This window comes from Pseudocercospora fijiensis (genome assembly GCF_000340215.1).
Source record: "Pseudocercospora fijiensis CIRAD86 unplaced genomic scaffold MYCFIscaffold_9, whole genome shotgun sequence".
In the NCBI taxonomy this organism is placed as follows: domain Eukaryota; kingdom Fungi; phylum Ascomycota; class Dothideomycetes; order Mycosphaerellales; family Mycosphaerellaceae; genus Pseudocercospora; species Pseudocercospora fijiensis.
The window spans coordinates 2,288,048-2,305,513 of NW_006921540.1; the positions used below are offsets into that span (position 1 = coordinate 2,288,048).

Consider the following 17,466-nt stretch of genomic DNA (forward strand, 5'->3'; position numbering starts at 1 on the left):
GCAGGCTCGCGGTGACACGATGGAGTCAATTTCGCGCATAAGCTCGATGCTGGAGACAGGTATGCACCGAGAACCACCACCACCACCACTACCACCACCACCGCCGCCAGCAACATGGAGAGCATTCGCTGGGAGCTCCCGCAGCCAAAGCTGATGCCAGACACAGCACGCGACTTGACACTCGAGGCCGCGCGAGATGCCGGGCCACGAAGAAGCACGAAGCCGCTGCCGGCGCAGCAGATCAAGAAAATGCTGGACAGCAGGAATGAAAGAGACGTGCTCGACGGGCTGCGGAGAGTGGTTGCGGTATGCTCTGCGACCCCGAGTCCATATGTGTATATACGGATACATGTTGATAATGGCTGTAGATGCAATACTCCAATCCTCCACAGCCGACGTTGACCTTCTTTCCTGCTGTTCTGAAGACCCTCTCATGGCAGTATCCATCGACACGCCCATTGGTCTACAATTACTTGATCCACCATGCTGAGGCTGACCCAGACACTGCTTTGCTGGCGATCAACACAATACAAAAGTCATTATCCGACGCGAATCCGAGAGTGCGGGCAATGGCACTCAAGACCATGTCCGGAATTCGAGTTCCTGTCATCTCCCAGATTGTCAGCCTCGCCATTAAAAAAGGCGTTAGCGACTTGTCACCCGTGGTCCGCAAGGTCGCAGCTTTGGCCTGCGTCAAATGCATAAAGCTTGACCCGAATACGCGGCCGCAGGTGGGAGAGTACCTGGCCACGCTCCTGGCTGACAAGCAGTACTATGTGGCCGGAGCTGCCGTCCAGGCCTTTCTAGAAATATGTCCAGATCGCCTTGATATGATCCATCCAAACTATCGTCGGCTCTGCAAAATGATCGTCGACATGGACGAATGGGGCCAGCTTGCGCTCATTAAGCTCTTCACGGTCTACTCACGCAAATGCTTTCCGCGGAGGACGAAGCGAGTCAAGAAAGCCGTCAACCAAGAGCAGCGTGCCAAAGACTTCTACGAAGACTTGGATGAGCGGGAAGAAAACGAGGATGACTTTGAAGAAGTCGAGCAAATCGATGCGGACCTGGAGCTCTTTTTGAAATCCATTCAGCCCCTTCTATCGAGTCGGAACTCTGCCGTAATCGTTGCTGTGGCTCGAGCTTACCTTTACCTCTCGCCTTCCAAACACCTACCTCAAGCTATCGGACCGCTGATAGCTTTGCTACGCTCTCCTCAAGACATCAATCAGGTTGCGCTCTACAATATCGTCCAAGTGTGCCTCACCGATCCAACCTATTTCGTGCCATACCTGCGGCACTTCCTCATACGATCGAATGAGGCCCCTCATATCTGGCAGCTCAAGCTGGAAATCCTTACGCTTATATTCCCACACAGTCCGAAAGAGACGCAAGATTTGATATTGGCAGAGCTGGAACATTTCTCAAAAGGCCATAATGCCCAACTGGTCCGTGAAAGTGTTCGAGCGATAGGACGCTGCGCGCAGGCTTCAAGTGACGCAACATCGCGACGATGTTTATCATTGCTGCTTAAGCAAATCCGAAGCTCAGATGCCACACTGGTCGGCGAAGCTATGGAGGTGATACGACATCTCATACAACGCGCTCCAAACGAACACCGCAAAACCGTCATCCGACTCGCCAAGAATCTAGACACCTTATCTTCACCCACAGCTCGAGCAAGCATAGTCTGGCTAGTGGGAGAATTCGCCGGAATCGACCCAGAAAGCAACATCGCAGCCGACGTCCTCCGAATCCTAATCAAGAACTACCCTGACGAAAACGACGAAGTCCGCGCACAAATCATCCTCCTTGGTGCAAAAGTCTACCTCCACTATCTCAACGCTAAAAACGAAAAGCAAAAAGCAATCGAAGCCCTCAATCCAGAAAAGCCGCCGCCGCAAACATCCACGATCCTGTCAGATGACACTGAAGGTTTCCGTGAAGACGCTTTCTCTTCAACACCCGAGAAACCAGAAGAAGCCGAAAGCAAACCCAAAGATCCCATCGAACTCCTCTACGCCCACACCATGCTTCTAGCGCGGTACACACCCTCCTACTCCCTCCGTGACCGTGCCCGTCTTTTCCGATCTTTACTCGCAATCGAAACCTCGACAGAACTCGCTTCTCTCTTACTCCTAGCGCCCAAACCTGTGCCGCAAGCTCCCTCGCCTTCGGAAAGTCGGAGAGATCTCCTTCTTGGTTCTACGGCTCTGGTTCTTGGGACGGAGGTTCGAGGTTATGAGAGGTTGCCGGAGTGGGTGACGGAGGGCGAGGAGCCGGATTCGAGATTGAGGGATGATGAAGGCGGAAAGGAGTATGTGGCTGATAGAGTCGTGACAGCGGCGGAGAGGTTGGATGAACAGGCAGAGAGGGATCACGGGTATAGTGGGGGTAAGGTTAGGAAGGAGAAGACGTTGGATGATTGGTTGGATGAGAGTGAGGAGAGTGAGAGTGAGAGTGAAGAGGAGGAGACTGAGTCGGAAGAGGAAGAGGAAGAGGACGAGGAAGAAAGTGAATATGAGACGGATAGTGAGGAGGATGAGAGGGCTGGGTTGGTGAAATGATGTCGCAGCGACAGAATCTTGAGCATTGAATCATTATGATCGATCCCATCTCAAGCGAACAAGTCTCTCAACCTCCCATCCACAACCAAAAACCCTTCGCACTCCTTCTCCAAATCACATCCCTCTCCCTCTTGCTTCTCCACCGATATTTTCAGCAACCTCACACACTCCCTCAACTCCTTCCTCACATCATCCACGGGCGTCCCGTCCACGCCTTGGATTTTTAACCAACAAAACATCACACCCTTGAGTACCTCTCCCCTATACACCACCATCCTAGGCCAAGAATTTCTGATCAAAGCCTGCATCGCCCTAGCCGAAGTCTCGAGCAAAGTCAACGTAGCAATTCCCGTGGGATCAGAAAGACTTTCTGATAGCATGGGTAAGATGTATTTGATGTGTTTCACGGAATCTATACCGAGTTCATCGAGATAGATGCCAAGTTGGTGGAAGAGGATTTCGAGGATGTGTGGATGAGAGGGGCAATGGGTATAGCCGTAAATGATTCCTTTGCGAATGATGGTGTCGAGAAGTTTTACGCGGTGCGGTTTGTCGTTGGGGAAGCGGCTTTTGGATAAGATTAGGAGTGCTGGGTATAGTGCTTTGAGGAGGGGGATTGATTCTTCTTCTGGACTTATTGTGGGGATGTATGTGAGGCAGGGTAGTAGTGCTTCTTCGAAAACTTCGCCGAGGCCGGTGCGGTTGAGAAGGGAGGTGGGTGTGGATTTGAGGAGGAAGGTGAGGAGTTCTGTTCCTAGTTGTTTGTATTTCGTTTCCCAGTCGTCGAGGAGAGTGAGGATTGGTGGGATGACGAGGGGCCAGACTTCGGAAACTCGATGCTCGTTCAGGCTTTTGATTGTCCATCCAAGAATGTCGAGAACGAAGGCATCTTTGGAGGATTTCCAAGGCTTGTTCGCAGTGTCTTCCATTGACTGAAGTGTGATTTTCTGTGGGAGCTGTTCTGTGGTGATTTTACGGCCCTGTTCGGTTACCGTTCTGGGTGTGGCCTTGATGAACAGAGGACGAATCGTAAGCTTTAGGAAGTGACGGACAAGATCGAAGGTAAGCTCACCATTGGCTTGGTGATTCTTCACCTCTTCAATTGCTTGTTGAGCATCATTCGTGCCGGGGTGCCGCAACTGCCAGGCCATGACAACATCGAGAGCATCTTTCATCCATGGACCTGGAGGAGTGCCAATAGCTTTGGCGAGGGCTTTGCCATCGAGTAGTGGCTTCAGAGCGCAGACATCTGTGATATCGAGAGCGCGAAGATGTTCGATGAAGGCGATGTACTTTCGTTCGATCGCTAAACATCGTCAGCGCGATCAGAGTTCAGTGTGGAATCAACAAGTGTTCACTTACTCTCTATCTGGCCTTGATTGTCCGCGAATTCCACCAACAGCGAGTAGATTATTTGGCTTCGCCAGCTTGTTCCCCACCTACGTATCGCCATGCCGAGAGCATCGCGAGCGGCAGGATCTTCGCCCTCGAATCTCTTGTCGGGCCGCCGTTTCCTATCATAGACTTTGTCGACCAGATCTGAGATCTCAGTCTGGTTGCGAACGGAAGCATTGATGACATCGCTGATCTTGTTGGGTGTCTTGATGCCTTCTCGCGCTACAGTTACCGGAATGGGAGGCGGCGGCTTCTTTCCAGGCTCCGCAGGCTCTGGGTGCGGCGCATCACGATAAGGAATGACCGCCGCAAGAATCCAGGCGAGATATGACTCTTCGCTGTCTCTCGCTAAATTTTCCTGCAGCACGCCGCCGGAACTGAGTATCTCCTCAAGGGTGTCGATGATTATGCTCCAGCCTTCAATGTCTGGTGTGTAGTGGTCTTCCTTGGCAACCATAGGTTCGGAGAAGATCGTATCGTACAGGCCAAGAGAAAAGACAAGCCTCATTGCTTCGTGCGGGTGCGGCCCAAGCAATGCTTTCTCGAGCTCAGTACCGACGCGCTCTCTGCTGATTTTGCGACGCAGCTCGTGCTTGATGTCTTCGTTGCCCATTGCTTGCAGAGTTTCGTCGTCGATGGTATACTCCAGCCTACTAGCAAAGCGAATGAGTCGCAACACGCGCAATGGATCATCCTTGAAAGTCTGATATGGTTCCAGCGGAGTTCGAATCAGTTTCTTCGCCATATCCTCGTGGCCTCGGCCGGTGAAGTCCTCAATCTGCTCGGTGTTAATGTTGTAGAACATGGCATTGACTGTCGCATCACGCCGTAAAGCGTCTTCTACTGGGGTGCCGAACTCCATCTGAGGATTTCGGCTATCATCAGAATAGGTCTCCTTTCTTAAATTGACCAGATCAATGTCCAGTCCCAGTATTCGCATGGTAGTAGTCTCGAGATGTTTCGACTTCTCGGGGTTAGCTTCGATCTTGTGCAGACCACCAAGGGTCTTGGATTTGTTGGTTGCTCCGGCTTTCTGGCTCTGCTTCTCGTTTGCAGCAATTGATTCCAGGCCATACTTTTCGAGATTCCCAGGAATTTCCAGATACTCCTTTAAGCGGAGGCCAAACTGGTAGCCCGTCATCTTGTTGATAGCCACATCGATATCGTGGCTTTGCACACCTAAAAGCTTGTCCCGAACCCATCCTCCCGTGAAGCGTAGTGTGATGGGCTGTTTTGCGAGGTCGTCAGGTACGGGAACTTGGCCTTCAGCATCAGGCGGCGATGGTGCGGCATCAATATGCTTTGCAACGTCCAGCAGTAGCGTGCGAAGTGTTTCTTCCACTGGCGTCAATTCTAGCTTCGCCGGTGCGCCAGACTCATCCTCAATTTCCTGGACGAGCAAAGGCATGTCGGTGGACAGGCGGCGACAATGCGATATCGAAGAATGATTCAGTCTCCTTCGTTTCGTGCCCTCATGTGACGGGATGATTTGTCGGACCGCAGGCATGCAAGATACGGGCTTGCATTGGACGTAACTGGTGGAAGTGATGCTGCGAAGTCGAATCCAGCTTCCAGAGATGTGTCTTCGTCGAGCCCAGTGAGTCAGCCTTCGTGTGACTTGAAGCATTCACCAGCATGAAATTGGCGACTGCTCACATGCAATATGTATCGTGAGCCCAAGGGGGTGGTGGTCCCGATGCCGATGCCTGCAAGATTGTTGTGGGTGTCGTTGTGTGCATGTGAAATGTTTGCTCGTGATGTCGAGGCAAGAGTTTGGCATGAGCAGTCTCCACACGCCAGGCGCTGATTGGTCAATCTTTTTGAGCCTTGTTGACAAGCGACGTCGTAGTCGGCACCAGCTGCCTCTCAGATCATCTGCTGCCACGTCGGCTTCGGCTTTGGTCCTGTGCTATAACAGAGACATGAGGGAGACTTCACCAAGCGACAGCCCACACGCATAGAATCGCCATCGCCAATGCCAAAATCACTCGTCGTCCACCCGAATACCAGCTCGAGGCTTTGTCGCCCATGCCCGATCCAATATCGCCGCAGGAGTCTGATTCTGAATCCATCTCTGTGCACAAGAGAAGGCTTGGGAAGTCGCCGCTATCATCCATCTCGACTCTTCCATACCGCCGAAGTAATGCCTCCTTGTCGAACCTCTTCTCGTCGACGACATCCCTCCCTACTTGGCCGGGCTCGCCCTCTCCGAGCCAGTCAGGGACGGTGACACCGACCGTGGCGACCAGCAATGGTTCTAGATTCTCGCCCGCTGGATCGACTATACGGTCACCTTCGCCTGCGCCTTCGGGTCAAGTCAGCAGCAATGATATTAGAGATTTGATACTGCGCGCTTTCTCGCCGCATGTGTCCGTGCTAGCTTCCTACGATACCGAGGAGCTCATACGGCACAAGGGAGTCAATGGTGGCCTACTAGAGCTATTGCGACCGTTTGGCGAACAAATTCCAGGCAAAGTCACAATTCGTGACAGCACTGGAGTGAGCAGAATATGGGACGATTTCGCGATTCGTTTCGCTGGTGTGAAGGATGGCCTGGAGAATCCTCGCACGACGGACAGGAGAAGCACTGACTCGGCTGGTCCTGGTGCGAGATCTGGAAACAAAACATCAGTGCTCGAATATAAGCCTGCCAGACTACGGACCGGGGGAGATGTGCCGCAGATCGAAGAGTTGGTCGAGCGACACTTGACCTTTTACGAGGAGAATTCTGGACCCATAGAGGCCAGCTACATGACAGCCAAGGACACTGCGCAGATCCATGATCCGGCTCGCACGTCTCCATTCTATTCTTTATATTTACGCCGACTACTTTCCGGCCTTCCTCTCCTCCCGTCCGAAACGCTGAGCCATCCGGTTGCAGCTGTCATTGCTATTTCCTCCAGATCAGCTTCTCCAATAGAAGAGCTTCGAGGTCTTTACGACTCGTCAAACTCGGGCGAGCACCGGCTGCCGCAATGGGTGCATAATGAATTCCTACGCTATTATGTTTTGATACATGACGAGGATTATGATGATATCACGAAGTCTATGGCCCTGTACGATCAGATGAAGCGACATTTTGGCTTGCACTGCCATCTTCTGCGCCTGCGTAGTACGCAGTGTGTCTCATCCGACGACGACAGCGTGAGACTCCCTCCGTGCGAATGGACTGCTGCAGCCGAGGAGCTTGCCGAAATTGTTCGACACGAGACCAACGAGGACGAGGAAGACTCTTCTCCATACATTTTCGAGACCGATGCAACGGCAATTCGCGCATTCGTTCGCGAGATGGTCACGCAGTCCATCATACCTTCTATGGAGCGCGCTTCTGCAACCTGGAACGACCAGGTAGCATCGCGGCGGCGAGGCTTGAGCGGCAGGTTCATGTCCCTTTCCAAACGATTCACGACGTTCGGAGGCCGCAACTCGTCAGGGCCGACTCTTGGAGGTGCTGGCAGTAATTATGACAGCTTGCAAGGCTTCTATAGACCCGACGCTCCGGAGGCCATCATGCGCAAGCTCGGAGACTATGCCATGATGTTGCGTGACTTTAGGCTGGCAAATGGAACATTTGAGATTCTCTGCCAAGACTTCAAGAATGATAAAGCCTGGAAGCACTACGCCGGTGCCAACGAAATGGCGGCAGTCAGTTTGATGCTCGCAACTGGGCCCAACAACAAGATTCGCATTGAAGGCATTGACCAGTATCTCGAGACGGCATATTACTCGTATGTCACGCGGGTCGGTGCGCCTTACAATGCACTACGTACTCTCGTGCTTGGCTTTGAGCTCTTAAAGATGCGAGGAGGCAACGCACTCGACGATGCTGCCAGATGGGCGAACAGAATACTCGACGACAGACTGATCGGGAGTGTCGGCCACGCCCTGCTCATGGAACGTATTGCTACCTGCTTCGCAGAAAGAACGGCTGTCGGTGGTCTTGTTGACATCAATAGAGATCGCAAGGCAGCTTTCTGGAATTCGCACGCGGCAGACGCTTGGCTTCGGCTGGAAAAAGCGTCCCAATCTGAGAAGTGCCTCGCGGAAGCATTTCGGTTGTACGGTTTAGAGGACGACGAAAGTGCTGTTGGCTTCGACCACATGGCCACTTTCCTGTTCTCCTTGCAGGAGACCGTGGCCGCGAATCGCGGCGGCGTCCATCATCTTGACGAGGAGGACCTGGTCGATGACCTGACCGAGCCGATTCAGCAGGAGACTGAGCAGATGAGCCAGCAGCCAGCGCCTTCTGGGCCAGTTGGACACGGTCATCGAAGGAGCTTGAGTACTGGTGCCGCGCCTCCTATCGGCACGTTGGGTAATGCCCACGCGCATCGCCGGAGCTTGAGCTCCACAACAGGTCCGCCGCAGATACAAGCATCGTTCGATCCTCTCGGCGCAATGCCTAGCGTGTACGAAGGCGATACAGCACCCACTGCGCGAGATGCGCCTTTGGGTCCAGTGCAGGAACGTAAAGATAGAAGAGACGATGGATTTGAATGAGATATCCTGGCTTGGCATTGTGAGGCATTAGCGACGGCGCGAGGGAAGTTGGGGAAGCATCCGCATATGATACACAGGATAGCAGGATAGGATGTACATCAATCGAGTGACAGTGACGTCGTTGCTGCCTCTTGCCACCTGACAAACGTTGTGCCTTCCTTGCGGCCAGGAACCCGCTAGCGCCCTCCAGTCAGTCCCGTATCGATTTCTCTGCAACACAACATCATGATCCATAACGCGTCAATGGCGAGAGACCACGAATCCTTTGGCAGCGACACGGCCGGCATTGCTCTCAGAGCTCAACACCGTACCTTCCACTCCCTCTGCCTCTGCCTGACCAGCAAGGCTTTTCAATACCCCCTTCACCAACAACTAGATGGTAGGCAGCAATGCACGGCACAGATAGACAAAGTCAATAAGAACACGAAAAAAATATAAAAATATAAAAATGATGCAAATAAATCTTTCATTCCTATCTCCTCTCTCTCCACCTCCTTCCCTTCCCTATACATCATCATCCACCGGCATATTTATGCCCTCTATTCAACCCTTTCTTTCATCTTCTTCGGTTCGAGCCTAAACTTTTCGAACCAGACCAACATGTACACTACTACACTACTATTCAAGAGACTCTCCTGAGAGCCCCGTAATCCCAAAAAAAATTCCATTCTGTTGGACTTGTGTGGAAATCAAAATACAACGGCGGCGCTAGCGCGAAAATATAGAGAAAAAAAACAAAGAAACGCTTATGATGAGCATGCCCAAGCCCAACCACAACCAATCGAAGCAGGGGGTATCACAGCGCAAATTGTTTTGACCGAAAAAAAAACAAAAAGAAATGCAAGTTTCGCATCGCATCCAGGCAATACATGTTCCAAGAAGAAAAGTTTCTCTTTCCAAGGCTCCAGCCTCCTCGGGTCCAAGTTTGCGATTATGTATTTCTGGGGTCGATGATTAAAGGAGTGTAAATATCGTTGGACTCGTCATACGTGATTGCGGCCGTGTTTGAGTCAACGTGCGCAATACGTTTGAATATCGTTCCCGGGGTGGTATTTTATGTGACATATGAAATCAGATGCTTCTGTATCCTGACCTCGAATCTATCGAGTGACAAGCGTGGCCTTTCATTCGTCTTTTTGAGACTCATGAATTGGTGGGTGTGGTGGGGGTGTTTGTTCTCTGCTAACGTCACTGCTCACGTCGAAAGACGCACGGTTTCGCGGGACGTTGAGGAGTTTTGCACTGCCAGAGGAGAATTGACGGGAGTGTCGTCCGCCTGTCTTTACGCTGGTGGCGCGCTCGATTTGTGCCTGTGGTGATTCTGGTTCGGATTCGTCGGAGTCGTCGGCATGTTCGAAGCGCTCGTATGGCATTTCTACTGCCTCTTGTGCTGAGAACTCTTGTACGAGCCCTTCTCGGGACCGTAGACGTGGGTCATGCTCGACCAGCGTAGGTTTCCTGCGCATGCTCTCGTGGACAGTGAATGGCTCACCCGGCGACGGATCTGGCTGAGTTTCTTCCTCGCTTTCTTCTTCTTGGCTATTGAGACCACGACCACGTGAGCTTGTGTTTCTGCTGAGGTACTCGGCATCTTTGTCGACGCCAAGCTCCTCGTAGCTGGCAGTAAATTCCGCATTCTTCTTGGCAAAGGACTTGCTTAAGGCTGACTGATGGGACTGACGCTTGAGAGAGCCACTCGCTAGCCAAGATCCTTCAGAGTCGATCGAAGCAAGCGAGCCCGACATCTGATGCCGGCTGCGCAAATTTTGGCTGACAGGAGTGTCGTTACGATTGCCCATGATGACGTCGCCTTCGGCATCTCTCTGCTTTTTCACAGGAATGTCCAGTGGTACAGATTTGATTGGTGCTCGGAATGCGGCTGCAGCAGCGGCGGAGGTTGCAACATCGGGAGACTGCGTTCTAGAGTCAGGCGGCGAGATTGGCATTCCTGGGAGGTCTTCTCTAAATTTGCTCTGGGTGCGAACTGGTGTGCCAGACTTTGACAAATATGTTCCAGGACGGGGAGGATCAGTGCCCACGAAATGGGCTGGGAGTGGCTGATTCCTCATCGATTCACGCGAAGTGTTCGAGAACGAACTCTGGGCCGGCTCCTTTGGCTCAGCGACACTTTTGCGGAAGGTGCCACCGCGCCTGAAGATGTTCGCCCAAGTGCCGGTGCGTCTTTCCTGTGGAGCCTGTGGAGGATCTGAGCTTCGACGTTCGACGGGTATCCGTGGTGGGGGCGCAAGGTCGGCCATGCTCTGCTGCGAGATGCTTTCGTGTCGCAGTGCCTCAGCAAGTTGCGACGCGCTCGACATCGCTCGCTGCCCATATATAGGTGACAGTGGCGGCGTGTTTGCTTGCGACATGCGTACAGCCTGAGCTGTTCCGAGAAATGGCTCTTCAGCAGGAGACTCCGCCGTCGTTGGCCGTGCTTCGGCAGGTACATCTCCGGGTTGTGGTGATGCTGGTGGTACTTCAGCAGCATCTGTAAAAGGATTCTCTGGTTCGGGCTGGGGAGCTGCCGGCTGCACTGTTTCAAGTTGGGAGGCCTGAAGTTCTTCGGTTTGGTCAATGCCGAGACCAGCTGGTTCAGGATGAGTGCCGCGTAAAGCAGGATGCACATCGCTTGGAGGAGTAAGTACTCCACGCGCTTGCAGCTGTTCTTCAGCGCGTATTCTCGCCTGTTCGACGCGTCTTCGCTCTTCTGAAGGGCGTCTTTTCCTGCCGCTGTCTGCACGATCGCGACCTTCAGCTTTCGCTTTCAGCTTACGCTCGAGCGTCTCTTGTCGCTCTTGCTGTCGCTTCTCCCTACGCTTCGCATCTCGTTCCATGATAGCTCTAATATCGCTGGCACCAAGATCGTCGGCTTCATTGCCAACTGTGCGTCGCTTCCGGCGTTCGCGTCCATCTTGGTTTGCAGGCGCTTTTTCGCTCGCCCGAAGCGAGTCAATGCGATAGAGAAATCCGGATGAGCTCGGTGGTAAGCTATTTGAAACATACTGTGGCAATCCGGACAGCCGCACCGCGGGACGTGGGCTGAAGATGGCTGCAAAGCTGCCCACTTCCCACCCACGTTGTTCCACGATACCGGACATTGAGGAGTGAATCGATCCTTCCGGAGGCAATGACACGCGAGAGTCGCCATTAAGCCCTCGAATCTTTTTGCTGTCACGTCGAAGTGGGCCATCGCCGGGTCTTTTGGGAATTGGTATTGGTGCGGTCATAGCTCGAATCTCCTCCTCTCGCAAAGTATCATCCTTGCGTTTGGATCTCCCAGAGAACCTACGCGTCGGCGCCCCATAATCGGCCGTACTTCGTTTCGATTGACGTGTTTGAGACTTCTGTAGCTTCGCCAGAGAGTCTTGGCGTTGTACGCTGGTTTGCGACATGGAATGGGGGCGAAAATTGTATGGGATCGGAGGCTTTTCCAGGTCGACAGGTCGAAGATGTGGACTCTGATCCAAGCGTTGTTGGAAGGGCAGAGCTGTGATGTCCTCCCTGCTTGCGGATGAGAGTGGTGGCACGTTCTCCTTGTTGGACGGGTCATTCCGATGCTGGCTGGCGGGCGACTGGGCTTCGCTTGCCGGCCGTGGTCGACCACGCTTGCTATTGCGCCGTGAATTGCGTCGGGGTATGGGGGGCGTGGCTGTAGCGGATCGTGGTCCGGGGCTGTGGGTGAGCGTCGACATCGAAGGAGGGTTTCCCTTCTCCGCCAGCGCTAGCGGGTGTTGCTCTATGGCAGTTGCACTGGGATTATTGGAGCTGGCCCTTCGCCGGCGTCTGAAGGGCCATATGGGCATCGCGGAGGGGGCAAGACTGCGACGGCCTGCTTTGCATGCCTGTAGCGAGCTGTTGTCGCGCGGTGACACGGGTGGTCTCCGTGAGAGGGTCGGGTGGTGATGGTGATGAATCCGGTGGCAGCAGACAGCGGGCTCAGGGCAGAAAGCGCGCGACTCTCTGCACCTGTGGCGCTTGGGTCCGGATGCGCCGCCGACGCTCCAAGGCTGCGCCGAGGGCAACGAGGGCGTGTGGGCGTGTGGGCGGAAAGGTCGAGTCGCTGCGGATAGACGGCTGTGGCTCCAGCGGTTGCGAAAAAGTCGTTGCGCGCCGCCGTTAGGAGAGCGACGATCGGGCAACGGCCTGCCGATTGGCTGGGAAAAAGATTGGGCCAATGTCTGCGCTCAGTGTATGCGCAAGAGATGAAATGAGAGACGAGAAGAGGGCAGCAAAGGGGTGCGGTTGGCGCGCGTCAAATGAGTACAGAGAGTAGGTAGTTGCAGAGAAAGTAGACGAGGCACACGCACGCACGCACGCACAAGCAAAGCAAGCAAGGGAAGAGCTCAAGTCCTTACCGTCAGGTGCACTATCTGGTCACGACTTGCCAGCGCCAGCAGCAGCAGGGATCAGACGCACGGCACGGCAGAGGTGAGTTCTATCCGGGGTTGCGTCAGCCACTTCACCCCTCGCCCCGGGCTCGGGGATTCCGGCCATACGTAAAATCGCTTTTTCTTAGTAGGCCACACGTAAAACTCGACATAGTGGTATATTGTATAGTATATAGACCGGGAAATCGAATGGGGGTGCGGTCAGGGTTAAGAAGCAGTGGATTTCCGTTACATTGGCGACTAAATTGCGACCGTAGATGGTCAAAATGGACCTGCAATCGGCCTCCGCGCAAACCTCTTATCAACTAAGTAATCAAGCGCCTGCCAAGGATTACATAAGAAATGGCGACAGTAAGGTCCTACAGCCACTACATAGTAGCACACACTCGGATAAACTGGCTAATATAATACCTCGACTCGCGGTTCAATACTGTATTCACCTAGATATCTATATGGGACTGGAACCTACCACTATGTCGAGTTTTACGTGTGGCCTACTAAGAAAAAGCGATTTTACGTATGGCCGGAACCCCCGCGAACAGCGGGGAGGAGTGTGTGACGGAACCCCGGATAGAGTGCAGACGGCCAAATCGATCATCGGTCGGTCGCGGCCACGAATGGGCGACGTACTCGTTTTCCCACCAGCTCGGACAGCCGTCCACGCGCGTTTGAGCTTTGCTTTCTTTGTCGTGCCCCGTATACACTATGCTACTGCAGACTTGCATAATTACTGCTTTCTGCCCTCGCTGCTGCAGAGGCGTTGATGACAGCCCACGACATCCCGCCATCAGAGCCTCTGCGTCTGTATATCCTGGATGGCTGTGCATCGATTGGAGCGGGCCCCAAGCGTGGCGCCTGTATACTGTACGTCTTAGGCGAAGCCATTAAAGCCTCTGCCGTGGCGTACGTTGAACCCAAACACTGCATCGTTGCATCGTCGTGGCTACTGCACGTGCCATATCATACTAGTGTTTATATAGCTCGAAGAGCTATAAGTAAAGGCCGAAGAGCTATAAGTAAAGGCTAAGGCGACGAGCGGGGTAGGGTAAGCTAGATTACTATTAGAAACGCTTATAGTAAGATAGTCTAAAATATCTAAAGTAACTACTTCCGGAATACGCCTATAGTAATTACTATCCGGAATACCTATAGCGAGTACTATTCGAAATATCTATAGTACATAGTTCTTTCTAAGTAGGAACGCTTATAGTAAGTACTATCTATAAGGCGTATAGTAAGTCTAATCTAAAACGCCTAAAGTAATTTTAATCTAAAATACTTATAGGAATTCTAATTTAGAATACTTATAATACTAAGTACTATTTAGAACGCGTATAGTAACTCTAATCGGGAGCGCTAATAGTTAGTACTACTATCTATAACGCTTATACTAAGTTTTATTTAGAACACGCTATATAGTAATTCTAATCTGAAACGTATATACTAAGTCCTATCCGGAACGCGTATAGTAAGTACTATCCGGAACGCGTATAGAAAGTCTAATTCGGAACGCTAATAGTAAGTACTATTAAGAACGCTTATAGCAAGTATGTACTAAGTCTTATCCGGAACGCGTATAGTAAGTCTAACTCGGAACGCTAATAGTAAGTACTATTAAGAACGCTTATAGCAAGTAGTACTATCTAAAATACTAATAGTAAGCACTATTTAGAATACTTACAGCAAGTTATATCCGAAACGCTTATAGTAAATACTACTAAAAACGCTTATAGCGAGTAGCAATATTTGAAACGCTTATAGCGGTAACTATCCGAGGTATCTATAGCAAATAGTACTATCCGGAACGCTTATAGTAAACACTATCTAAAACGCCTATATTCGAACTACTTATAGCGAGTACCCTATATAACGCCTACTACGAGTACCTTATAAAACGCCTATAGCGAGTACTCTATAGAATACCTATAGCGAGCAGTACTACCCGGAACGCGTAGGATAAGCCTTATTTTAAACGCTTAGTATAGTTAGTCCTATATAAACCGGAACGTATATAGCAAGTCTTATCCGAAACTAAATACCTATATTAAGTACTGTCCGGAAGGCTTATAGCGAGTAGTGCTGTCCGGAACGCTTATAGTAAATACTATCTAAAACGCCTATAGTAAATAGTATTCGAACTACCTATAGCGAGTACCCTATATAACGCCTACTACGAGTATCCTATAGGACGCCTATAGCGAGTACTCTATAGAATATCTGTAATACTAAGAATAAGTCTAATTTAGAACGCTTATAATACTAAGTACTATTCGGAACGTATATAGTAAGTCTAATCCGAAGCGCTAATAGTTAGTACTACTATCTATAACGCTTATACTAAGTTTTATTTAAAACGCGCTATATAGTAATTCTAATCTAAACGCTTATACTAAGTCTTATCCGGAACGCGTATAGTAAGTCTAACTCGGAACGCTAATAGTAAGTACTATTAAGAACGCTTATAGTAAGTAGTACTATCTAAAATACCTATAATAAGTACTATTTAGAACACTTATAGTAAGCTATATCCGATACGCTTAGCCTTTCGAGTATACCGCCTCGAGTAAATATCCCCGGATTAGGCGTAAACGACTATATAGCCTCGAGTAAATACTACCGGATCGGGCGTAAAAGATATATATAGTATCGGAAATACTACTATTATAGCGGCGAAGCCTTACGATACATACTACGACTACTATGTCCTCCGAACCGGTCGCGAACTAAGGAGTTTTAACGTTCCTCGGATATAGCTAATTAGAGGCGGCTTTTAGATCGTTTTAAGCCGTACTAAGCCTAAAGTAGACCTACGGTTTGTTAAGTTATTATTATATTAGAGATAGCGTAACCGCGTAATACCGCCGCGAGCAAATACCGCCGGATTAGGCCTAAAAGTTAGATATACCCTTCCGGAATACTACTATCGCGGCGGCAACGCGTTATAATATAGACTCCGCGCAATACCGCCGCAAGCAAACACCGCCGGATAAGGTATATACGACGAAGACGCCCTTTTCGAGACTACTATCGAAGTTATAGCTCGTCGCGGTATATACTGCGACGTCTACGCCCTTCCGGATCGTAGAGGTGTTAACGTTCCTCGCGTCTACCAATTAGAGGCCGCGGTTGGCCCATTTTAAGCCGCACTAAGCCTAAAGGGGCCCCAACTTTTGTTGAGTTGTTATATTTTAGATAATACTAAAAAGTAATATTAATCCGGAACGCGTTATAGATATTAGAAAGCACTATTTAGAAACGCTTATAGCGAGCACTATTAGGAACGCTTATAGCAAGATAGTCTTAAATATCTATAGTAACTACTTCCGGAATATGCCTATAGTAATTACTATCCGGAATACCTATAGCGAGTACTATTCGAAATATCTATAGTAAGTAGTTCTTTCCGAGTTAGAACGCTTATAGTAAGTACTACCTATAAGGCGTATAGTAAGTACTACCTATAAGGCGGATACTAAGTCTAATCTAAAACGCCTATAGTAATTTTAATCTAAAACACTTATAGGGATTCTTATTTAGAACGCTTATAATACTAAGTACTATTCGGAACGCGTATAGTAAGTCTAATCCGGAGCGCTAATAGTTAGTACTACTATCTATAACGCCTATACTAAGTTTTATTTAGAACGCGCTATATAGTAATTCTAATCCGAAACGCTTATACTAAGTCTTATCCGGAACGCGTATAGTAAGTACTATCCGGAACGCGTATAGTAGGTCTAATTCGGAACGGTAATAGTAAGTACTATTACGAACGCTTATAGTAAGTAGTACTTTCTAAAATACCTATAGTAAGTACTATTTAAAATACTTATAGCAAGTTATATCCGAAACGCTTATAGTAAATACTACTAAAAACGCCTATAGCGAGTAGTAATATTCGAAACGCCTATAGCGGTAACTATCTAAGATATCTATAGCGAGTAGTACTATCCGGAACGCGTAGAACAAGCCTTATTTTAAACGCTTAGTATAGTTAGTTCTATATAAACCGGAACGCGTATAGCAAGTCTAATCCGAAACGCTTATAGGTATTCGAACTGCTTATAGCGAGCGCTAAGTACCCTATATAACGCCTACTACGAGTACCTTATAAAACGCCTATAGCGAGTACTCTATAGAATACCTATAGCGAGTAGTACTATCCGGAACGCGTAGGATAAGCCTTATTTTAAACGCTTAGTATAGTTAGTCCTATATAGGCCGGAACGCGTATAGCAAGTCTAATTTAAAACGCTTATAGAAAGTCTTATCCGGAATATATATAGTAAGTCTAAGTGTAATCCGAAACTAAATACTTATATTAGGTACTACCCGGAAGGCCTAAAGCGAGTAGTACTATCCGGAACGCTTATAGCAAATACTATCTAAAACGCCTATAGCTAAATAGTATTCAAACTATTTATAGCAAGTACCCTATATAACGCCTACTACGAGTGCCCTAAAAAACGCCTATAGCGAGCCGGAATGCGCCAATAGTAATTGCTATCCGGAATACCTATAGCGAGTACTATTCGAAATATCTATAGTAAGTAGTTCTTTCCGAGTTGGAACACTTATAGCAAGTACTGCCTACAAGGCGTATAGTAAGTCTAATT

The 17,466-nt window shown here is 50.0% G+C and overlaps 5 protein-coding genes across 5 annotated transcripts; 3 read left to right on the forward strand and 2 right to left on the reverse strand.

The window, feature by feature from the left end:
- Positions 1 to 19: 19 nt before the first annotated feature.
- On the forward strand, positions 20 to 3,093 carry MYCFIDRAFT_167959 (uncharacterized protein; the record flags this gene model as incomplete). The annotated part of the gene is made up of 3 exons (XM_007932763.1): positions 20 to 59; positions 167 to 306; positions 369 to 3,093. The coding sequence occupies 3 exons, from the start codon at positions 20 to 22 to the stop codon at positions 2,565 to 2,567; spliced, it is 2,379 nt and encodes a 792-aa protein (XP_007930954.1). The 3' UTR covers positions 2,568 to 3,093.
- Positions 2,618 to 5,370, reverse strand: MYCFIDRAFT_143868 (uncharacterized protein; the record flags this gene model as incomplete). The annotated part of the gene is made up of 3 exons (XM_007932764.1): positions 2,618 to 3,489; positions 3,544 to 3,873; positions 3,930 to 5,370. 3 exons carry the CDS (start codon positions 5,368 to 5,370, stop codon positions 2,618 to 2,620), a joined length of 2,643 nt encoding a protein of 880 aa, XP_007930955.1.
- A 914-nt stretch (positions 5,371 to 6,284) lies between these two features.
- MYCFIDRAFT_1310 (uncharacterized protein) lies at positions 6,285 to 8,099 on the forward strand (the record flags this gene model as incomplete). The annotated part of the gene is made up of 2 exons (XM_007932275.1): positions 6,285 to 6,567; positions 6,634 to 8,099. Coding segments are annotated over 2 exons (1,749 nt in total), but the record flags the coding sequence as incomplete, so codon positions are not given.
- Positions 8,100 to 8,912: 813 nt separating this feature from the next.
- MYCFIDRAFT_86937 (uncharacterized protein) lies at positions 8,913 to 12,712 on the reverse strand. Its single transcript, XM_007932765.1, has one exon. The coding sequence runs from the start codon at positions 12,263 to 12,265 to the stop codon at positions 9,587 to 9,589; it is 2,679 nt and encodes an 892-aa protein (XP_007930956.1). The 5' UTR covers positions 12,266 to 12,712; the 3' UTR covers positions 8,913 to 9,586.
- Positions 8,914 to 9,554, forward strand: MYCFIDRAFT_178735 (uncharacterized protein; the record flags this gene model as incomplete). The annotated part of the gene is made up of 8 exons (XM_007932766.1): positions 8,914 to 9,030; positions 9,057 to 9,064; positions 9,090 to 9,144; positions 9,175 to 9,272; positions 9,308 to 9,385; positions 9,423 to 9,451; positions 9,473 to 9,508; positions 9,538 to 9,554. 8 exons carry the CDS (start codon positions 8,914 to 8,916, stop codon positions 9,552 to 9,554), a joined length of 438 nt encoding a protein of 145 aa, XP_007930957.1.
- Positions 12,713 to 17,466: the final 4,754 nt, after the last annotated feature.

What these genes read in the sequence shown, in the direction of transcription:
- MYCFIDRAFT_86937 (XM_007932765.1), bottom strand. Translation starts at nt 12,265, where the DNA reads ATGCCCATATGGCCCTTCAGACGCCGGCGAAGGGCCAGCTCCAATAAT.